Here is an 18249-nt window from a genome sequence, read left to right on the forward strand (position 1 = left end):
AGTGGGTTTTTTAATGTCAAATTGTTTGCCATTAATGAATTAACTGACAAAGAGATCTCCCTTCTTTCAGTTGCTCTCTGGAAAGATGGAATTTGGAGAATCAGTCTGTAACACCTTTCAGTTCAACTTAGCACTGCAACATAGAATCACAGATAACAAACCATTTAGGAGAGAAAGACTTATCTGAATTTCTGAAGCCAGTAAAACTATTTACTGCTGTGCTATCTAAGGCTCAGAACTACTTAACAGCATTCATAGCAGATCCAAATGTTAAAAATTAATGACAACTCACTTTGAAAGACTTACAACAATCAGACTTAATTCCTTAACAACCAGAATCCTCCTTTCTTTCTTTCTAAATCCTATCCTACTTGACAAGTTGCATATGGTTTTAAGTGACCCAAGGTAGCTTACCTTGCCTGTTTTAACAGCGGTCATACTGTTCTGCATTTTCATTGCTTCAATTACACAAATCTCTTGACCTTCTGAAACCTGGTAAAATTCAAGGAGTACAAAATGAGGACAGAGGATTTTAAATGCTCTAAGTGTGTATGATTCTTCTGGAAAATAAAGGGATTATTTCATTAAATGCTCTAAAGACTCTGATGGCATAAATCAAGGCAGCCAGCTACACAGTCATGACACAGACCACAACCACAAAATGCAATTGCTTTTACCAAAACCAGCAGAAAAATAGGGAAAAAGGAATCACCTGCTTAAAACTACCACCCCAGACAAACCACATATCCACCACAGATCAACATCAATTAAATCCAGAGCAAAATTTGATTTGTGCAGGTTTAGCTGGGAAGCCTTTGCTTTGCTTCCCTGGTGCAGATCCTGCAGATACTAATCCTGATTCGGAAGCCAAAAGTTCCTTGGCAGGTGTCCGGGGAGCATGTGCTGGAAGCTCCAGCATTACCCAATGTGCTAATGCTGAGCAGAAAGTCACACCTCTGCACATGGCAGCATCCAGATGATAGCTGATGACTTTAGACTGATGGAACGGAGCACACCTGCAAGGAACCACCACCTCTCATCCACAGGGGAGGGAACACGGAGGCAAAACCATCCTTCTCACCACAGCTGATAGCTCTTAAAAGGAAACACTCAAGTTTCCTCTTTCTGCTGGCTTGCACTCTGCGCACAGGCAAGCAGAAGCTCCAGGTCACCCACAGGGCTGCTCTGCTGGGCTCCCTGTGCATCGCGATCAAATCCTCCTTTCAATGCCTTGGACTACACTGTGCAGAGGAAACAGCCACTTGAAGCTTTACAGTGTTGGGGGAGACTGCCTATACATGAGGGGAAAACCACAGGACTCAGGCTTTATCCCTCATGTAACCCAGCTATCAGCCAGTCATCCCAAGAAGATGATGCATGCCAAAGAGGGAAGGGCACTGCGCCCTCCATGCCAATATTTACTAAGGACTTACGCAGGTACACCCCTCTGGGGTGCCTGGCTGCAAGTGCCCACTGCAAGTCTTGCATTAGGCTCTTTAGCAGATGTAGCTTGCCATTCGCTCATTATCCCAGCAAATTTGGGATGCTTTCATTCTGATGCCAAAGTTTCATTAAAGAGGGTAATTTGAGACCTGCAGGGATCTGGTTTGTTACCAGAGTTTGCAACTTGTCTGTTTGTTACAGGTGCCAGTGCCCTCAAAATCTCTTTGTTTATATACATACATATAGATATATTTCTCTAAATACACGTAAAATAAATAATACATGTTTAAGGACAAGTGTGTTCCACTTTGGAGGAATATGCTGTCTAACAGAAAGGTGTGAAGTCAGAGATCAAATGCACATGGCATGAAGTACATTCTGAAAATCGAAAGCTTTTTTTTTCTAAAGCATGCACTAGCAATGACTGAAAAGCATTGATACCTGCCTATGGATTCAGAGCAAGACTGAAGAAAAGACATTATGTTAAAAGGTGCTTATGCACTCTTTGTCCAGCAGACTGCCAAGAGCAGTTTGACTGGCTTTTTGGGGTAAATAAGGAAACTGTTTGCTTTGGGAACATGGTGTACTAACTGGATACAGAGAATAAGCAACACCCAACACTTCACCTGCAGAAATTCCATCCTGAGCTTCAGGCGAGCATTTAAGTCATTAGCAGTGTCAAATTCAGTGAATAGTATCAAAGACTTATTCTTTGTCTCCAGTTACTTCCCCTCTATTCCCTTTCCCCATCTTTTGTCTGGTTCCTTCCACACCTGCTGCTCTGCCTGTAGCTTTGTCCAAATAGCCTGTTCTTCCCTTCCTGGCTTCTTTTCTTCCTCTTCTCCCTATCTCACTGCTCAGCTTTTCTTGCATCTGCTCTGAACTCCTCAGACATTTCTGGGGTTAAGAGGAAGCTGTGAATATCTACTTCTGTTAAAAAACAATAATAATGATTTAAAAAAAGTCTGTTGGAGTTTTGAGGGTTTTTTAATAGCCTATTCCAGAAACAAATCTGACACACTCTGGTTAAACTCAGTTATCAAAGCACCAAGAACATGGGCCTCTAAAGTTTGCTGAAGATTGAGATGCTAAAGAGCGCAGATTTGAACTGAGTGGCCTAATTTCAAGGGCACAAGAAGCTCTTCTCGAGCCCGAGTGCAATTCAGCTGTAACATGGCTTCATCAGGTGGATGGCATGCAAATGAACCAGTTAGCAATTACCTAAACAGAGTTCTGGAACTACATCTGCTGGAAAAGTATGGAATTGTCTCTAGATCTGGCATTAAAATGCCAGGAAGTATTAAGTGGTTGTGGGATGGAAATGTCCCTGAATCTGAAATTCGCCTCACGTTCCCTCCCTTTCCAAAAATAAAGTTTTTGTGTTTTACATAATACCTGCTGGGTTAATGACAAAGGAAGTGGTGTCTGGGAAGGAAATACCCCTCCCCAACCCACAAAATATATAGACAAAGTATCCAGTTAATATCTAGTCTTACTAATTTGGAAGGAAGGAGGCACCTTCCACAGGTACCACGTGTGAAAATGCTGTGTCAGTACTTCTGATGATGTGCAATTTCTTGAAAATTGCCTTGGTGAAAGTGTCACTTAAGCACAGAAGTTTAATTACTGTTCTTACGTTAAACCTTTACAGCTCCATTCATTGTGTTGCAAAGCAACAAATCCTAAAATTAGGCACTTGTATCTCTCTTTTCTCTTTTTCAGTCTTTTGGGCATTGTCCAATTTCTTTCATTCCATAATTGCACATATCCTTTTGCCTGTTATTTAGCCTGCAAATTAAAATCACAGCAATGTGTACAAGTTCTTGCTTTCTGCCCTATCTAAGGATTTATCTGGACCATTTTTAATGTAGTATTTTCATCGTATAATTTATTTCTTTCAGTAGATGGTAAACCAGTGTAAACCACGATCTTTACATTTCAGTTTAGAGAGGTCTCAGTGATGACCTGAATCTGTCAAAACAGGCAAATAAAATCAAACAAAACATCTGATTGTTTGGAACCAAGTGAAATAAAAGGGCTCCTTTTCTTAAAAGAAATTAAACGCAGGTATCTCTCTCACAGAGTTACGCTACCGACAAATCTACTCTAACACTGCTTGGAATAGTAAAATAAATGAGTGATTAACTGTTAGACCTGCAGTCTGTATTTTAGTAGCTTGTTTCTGCATGGCGCAGTTCAAAGTAGCTGTTCAGTTTTGTTCTTCACAGAGTGAAAAGGAACAATAAAAAGAAAAAAAGAAAGAAAAAGATGAGAAAAATCATTGAACAGGAGGGTTCTTAAGATCTCAATGTTGCAAACATCGATAATGTGAATTTGGGAACACTCAATAGCACTGTATGAATAACGCACGGACTGCATGGTGGTTGTTATCTGCTCTGCAAAAGGTTACACATGGGACAGGGAACTGTCTCCAGTCATTTCCCAACCAAGCAACTCACAACATGGGGTGGAAGCAGAATTTGAGAAGCAGCAACCCCAAAGAGTTTTCATTTCAGCGTAAAGACAAACTGCACTTCTGGATAGGTCCCTTTAAACCTTAGAAACACCAAAAGACAGCGCGCACCCCAAGGCATTGCTACCACGGGATGGATCTTTGTGAATATGGTACACTTTCCTCAGACTTTTGTGCATCATCTGATAAAGACTTAATGATTGTGACAGGACATCTTCAATGTTAGGCTTACAAAATGGTCACAAGCCCCACAAGTCTTTCTGATAAACCCAATCGGCACTGATGTATTTCCCCGCTCTCTGTCTAATTGGTGTAAAGTTTGCAGATCTGAATCCCCTATCTTTTATCCAGCTTGCTGCGTCCTCTCCTTTGACATGAGGTCAGGGTTCACATTCGCATCCGATTATCGAAGTGGCACTCATTAACCGGCAGCCTGCCTCGCACCAAAATGAGTTCACTGGAAGGGGAACTCAGCCCATTTGCTCAGCAGATTTCAGCATTTTAAGGAGGCCTGAATGTCACACAGTATTGCTACATTTCGAGGAGTTTCAGACATCTCCAGCTGATGATTAATTGTGAGTGATGGGAAATAAAATCCAGTAAAGCCAGCTGCTTGCCATGGTCGGCAAAATTACTATAATGGATATAGGCTGCCAATTTTCCAGTTTTACTGGCAAGTCTTCCAAGTGTAATTAAGGGAAGTTATAAATGATATGGAAATCTATCAAGTCCCATTTATTTTCAGAGGACTCTTTCCCCCGAGACTTTTATCTTCAAGCTTATAGTTTGCTTTGTTGTGCTAATGATTTAAACCACTTCTTATTTCTGATTAAAACCCCCAATATCCTTCATAAGAAGTTAGAGCCACTTTATTCAGAAGGATTTAAAGAAACAGAAACCTTTTTTAAAGTTGTGTTTGTAACCATGCTGAGCTCTCGCTTCCTCTGTGGAGGCATAACAGAGCATCCTCCATCTTAGGCACCTCGTTACTGTCTGGATTTCTGCTTCAAACAGATTTTGGGGAATGGGAAAGATCTGATGGGGGAAAGAAGGGAAAAGAGGGAAATAAAAAAATAAAATTTAAAAATCCACCATCAACGAAACCCCAACTTGCCTCTAAATCCTCCAAAAACAAAGATCATAGGTGCTGCCTTTAGACACTAGGCATTTAGCACAGGGTGGTGGTGCTCACTAATGTTGTTTGATTTGGAATAAAAGCATGAAAATGATGTGCAAAGGCCTAAAATTGGAGATGTAAAGGATGACTGCACAGTATTCCATTTCTCAATTTCATCCTTCAGAGCCACAAAATGGGGGTGATACAGTTACTGGATGAGATTTACAGTAACAGCTGTGGTCTTCCCACACAAGGGAGGACCTTCTAATGGGCTAAGGTCTGTTTTGAACAGACGGGGAGTAGCAAAACAAGGTTCCCTATTAAGGGTGTGCAGTAATATTCCTGATAAAGAAAATGAGTAGTGGTAGTCAGATTGCTTTAAAAGACCTAAATCTCCTTTCACTGTCAAAAAAAAAAGAAAAAAAAAAAAAGAAAAAAAAAAGAAAAGAAAAAATAAAAGAAAAAAATTGAGCTATTTTAGAAAGTGCTAACTGCTAAATAAATGAAAGACATGTAAACGTAAGGGTTTGTTTTTTTCTTAATCTCCTCACTATGAACTGTAAAGAATGCATAGGAACCAGTGCCAGGGGCATATGGCTTTCTCCTGTGCTGAACATTCATACAAAAGACAGGTTCATCAGTCATTGGAGTATCTGGATAAAAAATTAACTCCTGATGGATGGTATTTAGAGCTTACCTGCTGCTAGTACATTACCAAAGAAACACAGGTTTTGAAACCCACATGACATTAGAAACTGCAGACCATGAAGTACCCCACGTGCAAGTGCGCTTATAATGTACGCCAGGTTATACAAAATAAGAAATAAGCTATTTAAACCCTCTGCCTAAAATTGGGCCCGCTGCAAGGAACCCTGGGTCAGCCCTACACAGGCCAATTAATGCACAGCATCTGCTGTACAGAAGCCGTGCATGAAGCACTTCCGAATGATTTCGGCAATTAGAAGAAAACTGTTTCCTGCCTGTTCTGACAGCAACTGTTTCAATGCAAGAGTGAGCACCAAATCATTGTGTGCAGCTGAAAAAATTAAGTCTTTTTTTTTTTGTCTTTTTTTTTTTTAATCCTGTGAAAAGGGGGTGGGAGGGATGAAGATTTCTTATGGAATCGGATCATTCTTTTGTTGTCCGACATTCTGTGGTTTTCTGCCAAATTAGACAGAAGGCTCCAAGGGTTTACGGGGCCCTCTACAGTATCACCTTCTGGTGCACTGTGGCCCCCTAAAAAGATGGATCAATATCAACCCTGCTGATTTCCCTACAAAAGTGAAAATCCCTCAATTACATTTTTAAGACCATTATATTTAGAACACAGGTGCTCTGCTGCGTAACATTTTTAAGGCTCTTGGAGCTGAAGGGAAAAATAACAATGACAGCCTTAAGCAAAAACAATCTTAGATTTGGTTAAAAGTGAAGTGAGAATTGGATTTTATTGATATCTCCTTTCTCACCTTTGGGAAAACACTAGTAAATATCCCTCGCAATGTCAACAATGCTGCGACTTGTGTCCTTTATTAAGCCTCATAAGTAAGAAGGGACAATGCAAGACGGTGCCATGTGAAACCCAGTTACCCTCTCTTGTAGCCTTCTGCAAAACAATTACAAACATTCACCTTGTTTATGCCTGTGCAAAACCACTGAACACTGAATTAAGTATGTAGTCACTATCTAAAACCCTTATGAAGATACTGGGATTTTTGTTTGTTTGTTTGTTGTTTAAGCTTAGTCCATGCTGGTATCATTCTCTTCCCAGATTTTTTTCTCTCTGACTTGTTGGCAATCTGGCAGCAAGCATCCAACAAGAAAACAAATCAAGAGGAATTGGATGAGCAGCAATTGAAATTCCTTGACATTGTCCATTACCATGTAAAATAATTAGTGCAGATTTTCCCTTCTTCCGTACAAAATTAACTTTGAAACCAGAGCTATAGAGCTGCAAACATAATTAGCAGCAATTAAAAGTACTTGACAAATCATTATTAAACTTTTTTTGCCACACTCCTTTAACGAGTAAATCCAAAGATAGCACATCCCAAATTTTGTGACCTCTGACTAACCAAAGGTCAGTGATGTCCCCCTGACAGCAATCAGCGCTGGTCATTGCACTCCCACTTATCCAAAACACACTTCCCCAACTGCTTCTGAGATCCCAGCATGTTGGGGAAGTGATATGCAGGCAAAGAACGTCTGGGGGCAATACTTGTGCTACTCAGCTCAAGGCAAGGCTTAAGTTTCCATCGAACCAATTTTTATCAGTCAACTTTTTTACCAATGGCCAAAAAGTTGCTTATTATTTGAAATGGCAAAGCACACCAATTAGAAAAATAATACTTATGAATTACTTCCAAAGAATGATAGCATTTCTTCCCTAAGAGGAAACTAATAATATTGACTATTTTCAGCTCATCACCAGAATAGGATTTCATTCTTAATTACATCATACTTGAACACAAACCTTAGACTGTGCAATTGCATAAAGATATAGAAGAAAAACCTATTCAAGTCAAATATAAAAAAAATATACAAATACATTATGAGCAATTACTATAGTTAAGGTGGGTTTTAACGTAAGCACAATTATTACTTGAAGCCTTGTGTTGTAAGAATGGTGAAATATTTAAATGCTTTTACTCTTACATTTTCACAGCTGTGAAAATGTTTCCCTTTCCTGTTTAGCAACAGATATTTTTCCCCCACAATAATACACCCCAGAAAATAACTTAATACATAGAATCATAAAAACTACGTGAGATTTTTGACCACATTTGGTCAAGTTTGAAAATTCCATTTAACTGAAAAATGTAGTTTAGATTTGCTCTGGGATTGCTGAAGAACAGGAGAGAGGAAAGGAGGTAGAGGGAAAGAAAATGGGAAAAACAAAAATAAAAGAAAAAAAAAGGTTCACAAAAGACAAAAATCTTATTTGGATTTAATAATCTCTTACTGAATTATCAATACTGTGTGTTTCTAAATAAAATGTGAAACTGTTACTTAAGCAAATACATTTTCCCTGCTTTTCCTGGTTGTTATTTCTCTGTTACAAATTCCAACCAGTGTAAGGTAAGAAAGATTTTTTTTTTTCCTTCTTTTTAGATTTTGAGGTCTGAAAGGTAAATCTGATTTAAAACACACAACTGGCTGACAGCAACGGTAACTTTATAATTCCACTTAACTCCACTTTCTCTTTCAAGAGAATAAATGATGCAGTGAGAAACAGAACTTAGGAAGCTGGTTTGTTTTGGTTTTTAGTAGTGAGTATTTCAGCAGTAGAGGTCAAGCAAAACATATCTTTTCCCATAGCATGAACTTTCCAAGGCTTGTGAAATGGAAAATTGTGGAGAAAGATTTTTTTATTTTTTTTTTAACTATTCCTCTAAAGAATAACAAGAGAAATTAAAATAACGTGCATGCAACTGAACTGGAAGAGGAATGCAGTTTAAAAGAACTGAAATGCAGCTTAAAACATCTTCCTCTTTTTAAAATGTGGACTCACTGAGAGCAATGTGTTTTGTATGTTATACAAGTGAAAAAGCAGCCTTCAGGTTACACATTTTTTAAATTACTGACATAATTAGCGTATAGCAGCTGACATCTTGACAGAGAAAAACATCCCATGCAGCATCAATGCCCATGACTGCTCTAGCATCAATTTCAAACCTAAGAAATTTTCATTCAAGAAAAGTCCATTTAAAGAGTAGTTTGAATGGTGGTAACTTCCAAAACCTGGGGTAATCTCGAATTACTGGGAAGAAGAGAGGAAATTTAGAAACCTAGGTCAAAATAATTAACTGTCCTCTTCTTTTTGCCATACTCCTACAATGATTCAGTAATGCTGGGGTGCTTACCCAGATGTGCTTTCCTTTTACATATCTATGGATGGGAGGAATCATTAAAGTGATTTAGGCTTCCAGCACTGGTGTTTGCTTATTGGCCAATGCCTGGCTTAGTAATGCCACCTGTTCTGCTTAATTTCATACAAAAAGAAAAAAGAAAAACAACAAAGAGAAACATACAACTAAAAGAAAAAATCTTTGCATTTCTGACAGATAGAAAACTGAAAAAGCAAAAACTATATTCTTAGGTAAAAATACAGCAAAGGCTACAAAGCAATAAAGATAGTTCAGATCTTTTTTTGTTGCTGTGGACAGTTCAGACTACCAAAGTTGGAATCGGCTGTGGAAGCACTTTGGGTGGCTTCTTTTAAAAGGGGTACAACAACATTGCTTTACCTGTTTGATCATTAGGACCTTGGGCTTTCCCTTCCCCTGCAATTTCAATGCACTGAATGCTACAGGCACAAAAATCAAGCCAAACAATTCAAGACAAAGAAGAAATCTTTGCAAGTGCCTGCCCATTTCCTGCAGTGAAGTAAAGCATTGAATTTTTGCAGCTTTAGTAGTTTCTATGGTGCTATATTTGTGGTAGTCGTGGCGAGATTAAAACTGTGCATAGTTCAATCTCCATATTCCAGCATAAAAATACTGCTGTGCACTATCAGTGCTGGCTTGTGCTATCATCGGTGTCAGCCAAAACAGAGTGAATCCCTTGCCTGGACTTCAATCCCAGTGGTTTCTCTGGCCCTTGGCATCATGGGGAACCAAAAAGTAACTCTCCTAAAACTGAATTTCATCCTAATGCACACTCATCATTAACAATCTTACTTAAAATAAATACTTACAAAATAAACATGCAAACACCCTCGCACCCCAAAATGGGTATTTCGTGTATAATATGACTGTGAGGAAAGTAGGCTAGATTTAAATCTTCTTTCCCTAAATAATATGAACCATCTTCCCAGTCAGCCAGATTTCAAATTGTTTTGTTGTTTATGTTGCTTTCTGCTTCTAAGTGCCTTCATTGTGTTTCCAGGAATAATTGAGTGACAACTAATTACAGTCTTCTGATCACATGAAGGAAAATAAAGAAAGTAGAAAGTAACTAAAAAGCTAAAAAATTGGCAGCATCACAAGTTCTGCTTCTCTCTAAGTGACAAAGAGCACTTCCCCACTGTGTTACTAAAATCCATAGATCATCTTATAGAGAAAAGAAAATAAATTCCTTGCATATGTAGTATCTTTTGGCAAAAATTAATTGAAAACTGCTCATCAGACCAGCTGGATAGAGGATGCTCACACAATCTTCTACCGGGCTCATCAGACCAAAGTATTTTTCAGCAACAGCAGCCAAATGAGAACACTGTGCTTCAAGGAAAAACAATAACACATAGAGTGGGTGAAATACACAGAGATCAGCATTGCCTTCTCATTTGGCTAAAGGCACACAGGAAGGGATTAACAAACATCATACATTTTACCTGACCAGGTGTGATGCCCTATAGCTGAATCACAAGCAATACATGTGAGTTTGTGAGTGGGGCCATTCAGACAAAGAAATGTCCCTCTCCAGGCATTTCTTCACTATTTGTAAAGTTACACATGAAGTAGAGGTATAGCAGCCCGGCTCCCTGTGCTGCTGACCACTCTGAGAGCATCTCTCTGTGAGCACAGCACTGTTGCAGTGACTGCTGCACTAACACTATGTAGCATAGATTATAGGTTAGGAGAAACCAATCTCGGAGTAGCTAATAACCAGGCAGCTTTATTGCTAGCAACAGCAACACCTGAAGGATGGACAACTACCTCACGCTCTCCCATTTTTCAGCTGTGCTGTTTCCACACACTGAGCAAATTTGAGCTGCCAAACCCAGCTGCAGACTGGGAGCTACTTAGATTCCCATTTCTCCAGTACACTAAAGAAATCAGACTTTTCCCAAGCAGTGCAACAAAAAGAGCTGTATTTATCAGGGAGCTGCAGTTCTCTGTCCATCATGTCTTGAACAGCTGTAGTGAGTGAGCTGGTTTCTGACGGACAGCCAAGACGTGTAATCTGAATCACACCATCCCACTGCTTATTCAGTGCCGATAGCTGATGCTACCCTCATCTCGCTCACTGGCTCGCTTTTTTTTTAACGTTTTGACACTAGTCCTGAAAAGGACGGATTTAAGTTAAACCCTTTTCAATAACGCAAATGTGTTTTTGCAATTAAAGCCACACAATTAGCATTGACAAGCTCAGGTCAGCAGAACATAGATTACGCCGTTCAAATGCTCTGCCACTCAGTGCCTCCAGCAAAAAGCTGCAGGAGAGGAGATGAGATGAGGAAGAAAAAAATCTCCACACATTATTTAACAACTTGTGCTCTGATGCACTGCACCACTTGTGGATTTGTGGAGGGAGGTTCACTTATTTATTTACTTAAAATCCCTTTGGCTCTGGCCTCTTTTTGCACTGATTGTAGTGCTTCAAGACAAGAAGAACTAAGGGAAAGAAGATTGGTGACATTTAGCAGAATTAACTACTCAAAAAAAAACCTCTTAAATTAAAAGAGGTTCAAAATCCATGCCTTAAAAATGTTTCCATTCTTTGTGAAAAGAAGTATTTGCTTAAGATCTCCTTCACTCAGCCACTCATACTGCGTAGACACAGAAATCACGCATTCCTCTGTGCATGGGATGACATTGTGATTAATTTTAATTGAACACTGCTGGGTTTTAAGGTATAAAGAGTGTGTGTGTGCATGCATGTATAGATCACAAAACCAGAAAATTAAATGCAGAAGCTAGAAGAATTTCTCTCTTGCAGTTTTTCACTCAGCTGTACTTCGTTCTCTTTCCTCAGAAAAGTCAGGAAATGTTTGTATTTCATTAATACAAACATTTACACCTACAGATCTTTACTATTAACACCGTGACTCCCTTCTCTCTGTAAATAGACAGAAATAATCATATAGTCTAAAACCAAAAATGGCCAAAATCTAAGCAAACAATCACTTTACCAGCACAATTGATGACCACCACATAGTAAGTGCAGTGCTAATTCTGGACTTGAGATCTTGATCCCATTTCTAAATCATCTCTCAAGAAAATCTAGGTTTCACTGCCATAAATTATGAACTCTGTGACTAAAGCTTTCTGTTTGTATCTAAGTGCTACATACACACTTATGGCATCATTTAACTGACAATAACACTTTAAAATCAATCTACACAAAATGATTCAAATATTTCTGTGTCTGTATTACTCTATTGCTTTCAGTGGTTAGGAGAGATAAGGCCTTGACCTTAGAAATAACATATGATACAATGTGGTAAAATTTAACCTAAAACTGAGTTCAAGTAAGTGTTTATATGTAATTCCAACACACTGTATTCACTTGTTTCACTTGTATACACTTGTTTCCAGCTCACTGTGAGGTAAGAAACACTGAAAATCCCCAGGACAGCAACAACGTGTTCTGTTGCTCTTCTGTATGTCAAGTTTACTCCTTCTGCAGGACAAGAGGATTCCCATAAGAGAATGGGAATTCCCAATTCAGGAAATTCGTGTGTCTTGCAAAATGCTAACATAGGGATTCTAAACAAAAAAAAAGGGAGGGGGGAGAGGAGTAAGGGACAGAGGAGTTAAATATCTCTCCCATATGTCTTGTGTTTAGTAATATTATCATTGCTTCAGGGCAGAAAATCAACAATCCTCTCCTGCTAGCACTAGCAGCATATACAGACTTATGTACAGTTACATGCACATATGCAAATACACACAAATTCCACACACACCCCCCGGTTTGTGATATAAAACCAAGCCATTTGTTGCATTTCAGCTGTGGACTTGTACCCAGCTGAAAATGTTCCTTTTAAAGCCAGTTTAATTTGAACTGTGCTTCCTTATTAGTTTTTGTAATTCAAATGACAACCAGCACACATCCTTCAGCACACATTATTCTACAGGTGAAAAAAAGACCTCCACCCTGTGACCTGTCATTTCAGTTGCACCAAGGAGAAGTTTGTGTGGAATATGTAATGAAAATGCAGATATATAGATCACATTTCTTACCGTGTCCCCAGGCTTGACAGAAACTGCCACCACTGCTCCAGGCATGGGAGATCTCAGAATGCTGGAGGTGTCCTCTGCTGCTTTCTCTGGCATGTACTTGCTCAGCTCTGCAGCAACCTTCGTCAGTATTTGTAATTTGTACTAAAGAATAGGAAGAGGAATGTTTTAGAAAACTTCACCTTGGTGAATTCCAGTCAATAATCTGCACTATTTTATGGCATGTTTTTATATAATACATCTGTTGTTGTCTAAAAATCACTGTTTGAAATCTTTATTCAGAGTTTCATTTTCAGGACATAGAAAGAAAAATATGCAACCCCAATGTGCAGCAATGAGCACATAGACAGAAAGAATCAAGTAGAGTAAAGAAATGTCAGATTCATTTAAAAACTGGGAGTAGAAAAGGGAGATATACAAATTTAAAAAAAGAAATATCATTATGCTTGTGACACATGACCTTTAGAGGATACGGAGTATTGAGGGATTCATTTCCAGTGCTGTGCTGAATTGGAAACTGAGCTTTTGGGCAACTCTGCCAGATTTTCAATGACATGACTGATTTTAAACATTGTGTTTACTTTTTAAACATTTCTTTTTATTGCATATATAATGTTTGAAGTTAATAACTTGCTTAGATTTTGTGATCAAAATATATTAAACAATTTCATTTTTTCATGCACAGGCAGAATGATGGAACATTGTGGTTGTAATGAATACACTTTTTCTGCAATAAAAACTGTTCAGCAGCTGTTATCTACCTTGGGGGGAAAAAAAAAAAAAAAAAAAAGGAATGTTTTCTCTAGGATGTTTTATAGGAATTATAAATGGAAGCGAGTACGGTGACCCCAGGGTGCCTGAGAGCACCCCTTTAAACAAAACTTTTCTGAAGACATATATGTGCGTGTACACTGATTTCAGCTCCAGGCTTTTAGTTTTTACAAACTTGTAATCACTTTGACAGGTATTTCGCTGCACTTAGACAGATGGCCTTCCCATTTGTCCCAGTGCACTGGAAAATGAATGCAAAAAGCCAGTAGATGGCAGCAGGTCTCTGCGTGAAACTCCTGGCTCACCAAGGCCAACGAGTGAAGACCAGCACCACACTTCATCAATAATTTAAACAAAGGTTTTAATAATAAGCACTGGATGAACTGCATTTACAATTCAAATGCGTATTTTGCTGATGTAAAGTTCAACACCTTGCTTTGCACAGTATGTTTTCCTCCAAAACAATTAGCTATTGTTTTATTAACAATAAAATGTCTTTACTTTTCATTTTTACACAGACAGAAAAAATCCGATATCCTTATGGTGAAGGTAAAGGGGGACTCTGCCTTCTGCTTCTGTAGAGTAGAACAAGGTATTTAGAAATACACGCAAAAGGTGATTAACTCTGTAATGACATCTTTAAAGAGCAGCCTTCCAAGCCAAATAAAAACAACGTAACAGAGGATTATCATCCTCTATAAATGGCATTTGGACACACAAGATTATGTGCAATGAACAGTGCAGCCATTCACTTAGAAATACTTGCTTCTAATCAGATATACAAGCAAATGGTTAAATGAACTGATCCACCACCCCAGTAAACTAATAAAACACAACAATATCCCCTGAAGCTGTAAGTGGCACCCAAAGATTTCAGAACCTATTCCCAAACACATGCCTTAGTTACAATTGATGTGGCAGAGGGGAACCAGCACCATTTTGTATGCAAAAAGCTTCTTTAACTCCCAAGCCTCCTGCAGGCATCATCATGACAATTAAGACTGTGGCACTCATATTTTCCAACCCCAAACACAGCTCTGCCTGCATAAGCAACTACATTCAATACGGTGGGCTCCTTGCAGTTGCTTTTTCTAAAAGTAAAGCACATGTGTGTGATACATGCCCATGTATGCACACTTGCAGGGATGCTGTAGGGAGAGGGGAGGTGATGCCTATAGGAGATTTGATGACAGAAGTTGCAAACAGAATTGCACCAGTGTGACAAGTCAAATAATAACATCTTATGCATGTTTCTTTATTCTTGAGTGTCTGTTTTGCAATCAAGACATACAAGTGTCTGCCAGCTTCTGAAGGATATGATCCTTAAGTGAAATTACTGTGCAAATAAAAGCTTTTTACTCCTATTAAAATTCATCTGAGTCATAAGTGGCAAGGAAAAAAAGCTTGCAGAGTGTATTCTGCTGTCAATCTAATAAACATTCTGTGCAGAGGGACTATTTATCAAAGATAAATTGTACTTAAAGGTCCTTCATTAAATCTATGGGGGGGAATATAATTGCACCAAATTGCACAGTTTCAGTATCCATGGTTAGTGTCGTCTTTGCACTCAGAGTTTGAAAATAAAGAAAATTTAAAAAAAAGGAAAAAAGGAAGAACACAGAAATAAGTTAGATTTGTGGTCTGTATCGTTACCTCTTGTAAGAGACTATTTTGATATGATTTCAAAGGATTAGGTTTAGATGCGATTTAGTTTTTAAGCTACGTATAACACTTCTGAGCTGCCCAATTACAAAATTTAAAGTGAAAGCTAGACCTTCTGCATTCATCTAGGTTACAGCATTTCATGGGGACTGAAATACAGAATTCCCTATGAACTCTACAACATACAGCAGTGGGGGAAAGCCATGTTCCTCAGAACGCTACACTTTAAGCTGAGTTCTCCACACCAAGTTAAAATATCCCTACCAAACATTGTTTTTACTATCTTTATAATTTTCATATCTTTTAGATTCCTTTCTCTGCAGGACTCCTGCTTTGCTTGGAGTGAGATGTAAGAGTCACTACACTCAAAGCTTTAAAACGTAGGGCTTTGTTACTGATGAGCTGTTCCTTTTCCTTTTGTATTTGTTTATTGTTCTTTAGTCTGTTTGGGGGATAAGCAAGTTACTGTAATCAAAAAGTAAAAAATAACAACAGTAAACTTCTGGGGAAAGGCCTTTTTTGGCACAGTTGATTCACAAATGACCTTTCAGAATATTAAAAGACAAAGCCGCAAAGAAAGGTTCCTTCTTTAAGATTACCTTTGATGTATTTCTGCTGCTGGCTGGACCCCACTAAATAAGCGCATAAGTGTCCCTTTGTAAGGTTGTTGTTTCTCATCCGTGGGGGATGAGCTGTGCAGGGGGGACCAAGGGGGTTGTTCACCTAACCCAGGTGCAGCCTTTGGTTTGGGGAGAGCCACAAGACTCTGGAAGACCATGTCAAACAATGCCTGCCAGTGCTGCTACAACAAAACCAATTAAGAATATACCACATTTTGTCATGATTAACACTGCTGCTGCGCCTTTGATTTAGTGATGGCAACACTGAACATACAAAGCAGAAGTTTCAAAACACTACTAACAGAGTGCGTGTGAGTTTTGGATTTTCTTCCTTTATCCTCAGGAGGAGGAGTTGGGGAAGGCTGTAAAGTTTTGGTTACAAATAGAGACCAGAAGGTTTCCACTGGCCTAAACCAGAAGAAGCATCTGTTGGAGTCATAAATAGATCACGTGTGGACCCTCAGAGCAAGGAAAGCTGCTAGCCATCAGATCTACACTGATGAGCAGTTGTCACCAGCCACTGCTCCACTCCGCAGGGTGTCAGAGCCTAATTCTGCCAGCCAAAGTCAAGTCAATAAAGAAGTACCTAAAAGAAGCCATACAGCTTGTGATGGCATAGAAAACAGGTGTTTCTTTTTCACAAGACTGCTGGAAGTCCACAATCAGTTGACAAAAATTACAGTTGGGAAAAGTGATGTTACTTAATAGTTTTCTAAGGGTAACAGTATCCTCTCCTACCTCTCCCTACTAAATGAATTGGACGTATATGTAATAAAAACCTACCTCTTACACCAAATCTCCATGACAAAAAAGAAGAAAACAAAAAAGTGTAATAATAGCAGTGCAAAGGAGTAAGGTGGTGGGAAAGAAAGCAAATACAGTGAAAATTATCCCCTGGGTTTTGTGGAGGCTTTTTGTAGATATATAGCCTACTGGTCCCCCAAGTCAGTAGGGAAGCTGCAGACTGGCTATTACAGAAAAAGGTGGTCAGGGCACATCTGCCCCCATCTTTGCTGAAAAAAGAGTTCTGTAGTTTGCACTGGTTCCCTCGCCATGTCCAAAAGAATATTGAAAACCTTCAGTAAAATGCTCAAAACTACACTCTGTTACATCTCACGTTAGTTTATTAAATATGATCTTCCCTGTACACCTGAAGCTCATGTCCCCAGAAGCTGTAAATGTTCAAACTCCATTGGAGTTTTTATACAGCAACCTAGTGTATCGCTACGCATATGTTACTTATGGCAGTGTTTGAACTGCTGACCAGATGTGGATTTTCAGTATGCTCTACCTAAATGTTCAACCATGTTTTTCAAACGTCTGTCATTCTTGTGGTCAGAAGGGTGAAAATCTTATGTAGCTCAGATTTCAGCAGAGAAACCATCTGCCATGCGTCTTCATTATTTTCACTGACCTTATAGTCTCATTTTCAGAATCAGTGAAATTTATTAACTGTGGCCACATTACTTCCCTATAACATTCCTAACCGGCATCCCGCCTCATGTCACTTAACTGTTGTCACCTGTGTTTTGATGTCATAGATTCACAAGTAGTATGTTACTCAGTATTCATTCAAAGCAATACTCAGCAATGTTCCACTGCTGAGCACAATGAACACGTTGCCTTTTTCATTAACATTATACATGTTTAACATCATGACCATACCCTTGCTTAGATTTCCACCACAGCACATGAACAGATAAACAATGTATCTAACCCATATTACTTGAAGGTATCAGGCAGCACCTTCTTTCAGAGTCAAGGATTTCTTACTCGGCAAGGAGATAAATTACATTCTTCAAATCACAGAGGCCTTTTTTCTGAGCTTGGAGTTCTAGAGCCAACTTACTTCCACAGGGTGGTGGCGGTGAGGACTGGCATTAACGCCTGCACAAAGTAATGGCACTTTTCAGTCTAATGGAGTAGCACTCACTCAACATGCTAGAGAGACAGTAAAAAGAAAGACAGACAGAAAACAAGAAAACAAGATTAAAAAAAAAAAAAAAAAAAAAAGAAGAAGTAAAAAAGGAAAAAAAAAACCAAGAAGAAAAATGGAGAAAATTGAAAAAAAAAAAAAGTAAAAAAATAAAAAGGGGGGGAAAAAACAGGGAAAGGGGAGGAAGGATAAAAATAAAAGGGAAAAAAAAAGAAACAGAACAGCCACAAAAATCATGAGCCTTTAGCAGCAGCAAAAGGGAAAGGAAAAAAAGAGAGAAGCCTCACCACCACACAGTACACGCTCCAGCAGCAGCAACTTAATTA

General features: G+C 38.8%; 1 protein-coding gene across 4 annotated transcripts in view; it reads right to left on the bottom strand.

Moving 5' to 3' along the window:
• The window catches only part of PCCA (propionyl-CoA carboxylase subunit alpha), a 277569-nt gene that overhangs the window by 3318 nt on the left and 256002 nt on the right, over positions 1 to 18249 (bottom strand). For all 4 annotated transcript variants that reach the window (XM_030476424.1, XM_030476421.1, XM_030476422.1 and 1 more), the window contains 2 exons: positions 12938 to 13078; positions 415 to 492 (listed from right to left, as the gene is read on the bottom strand). In XM_030476424.1, coding sequence (XP_030332284.1) covers positions 415 to 492; positions 12938 to 13078 — 219 coding nt within the window. The remainder of the gene's footprint in view (positions 1 to 414; positions 493 to 12937; positions 13079 to 18249) is intronic.

This window comes from Strigops habroptila, chromosome 2, assembly GCF_004027225.2.
Source record: "Strigops habroptila isolate Jane chromosome 2, bStrHab1.2.pri, whole genome shotgun sequence".
Lineage (NCBI taxonomy): Eukaryota > Metazoa > Chordata > Aves > Psittaciformes > Psittacidae > Strigops > Strigops habroptila.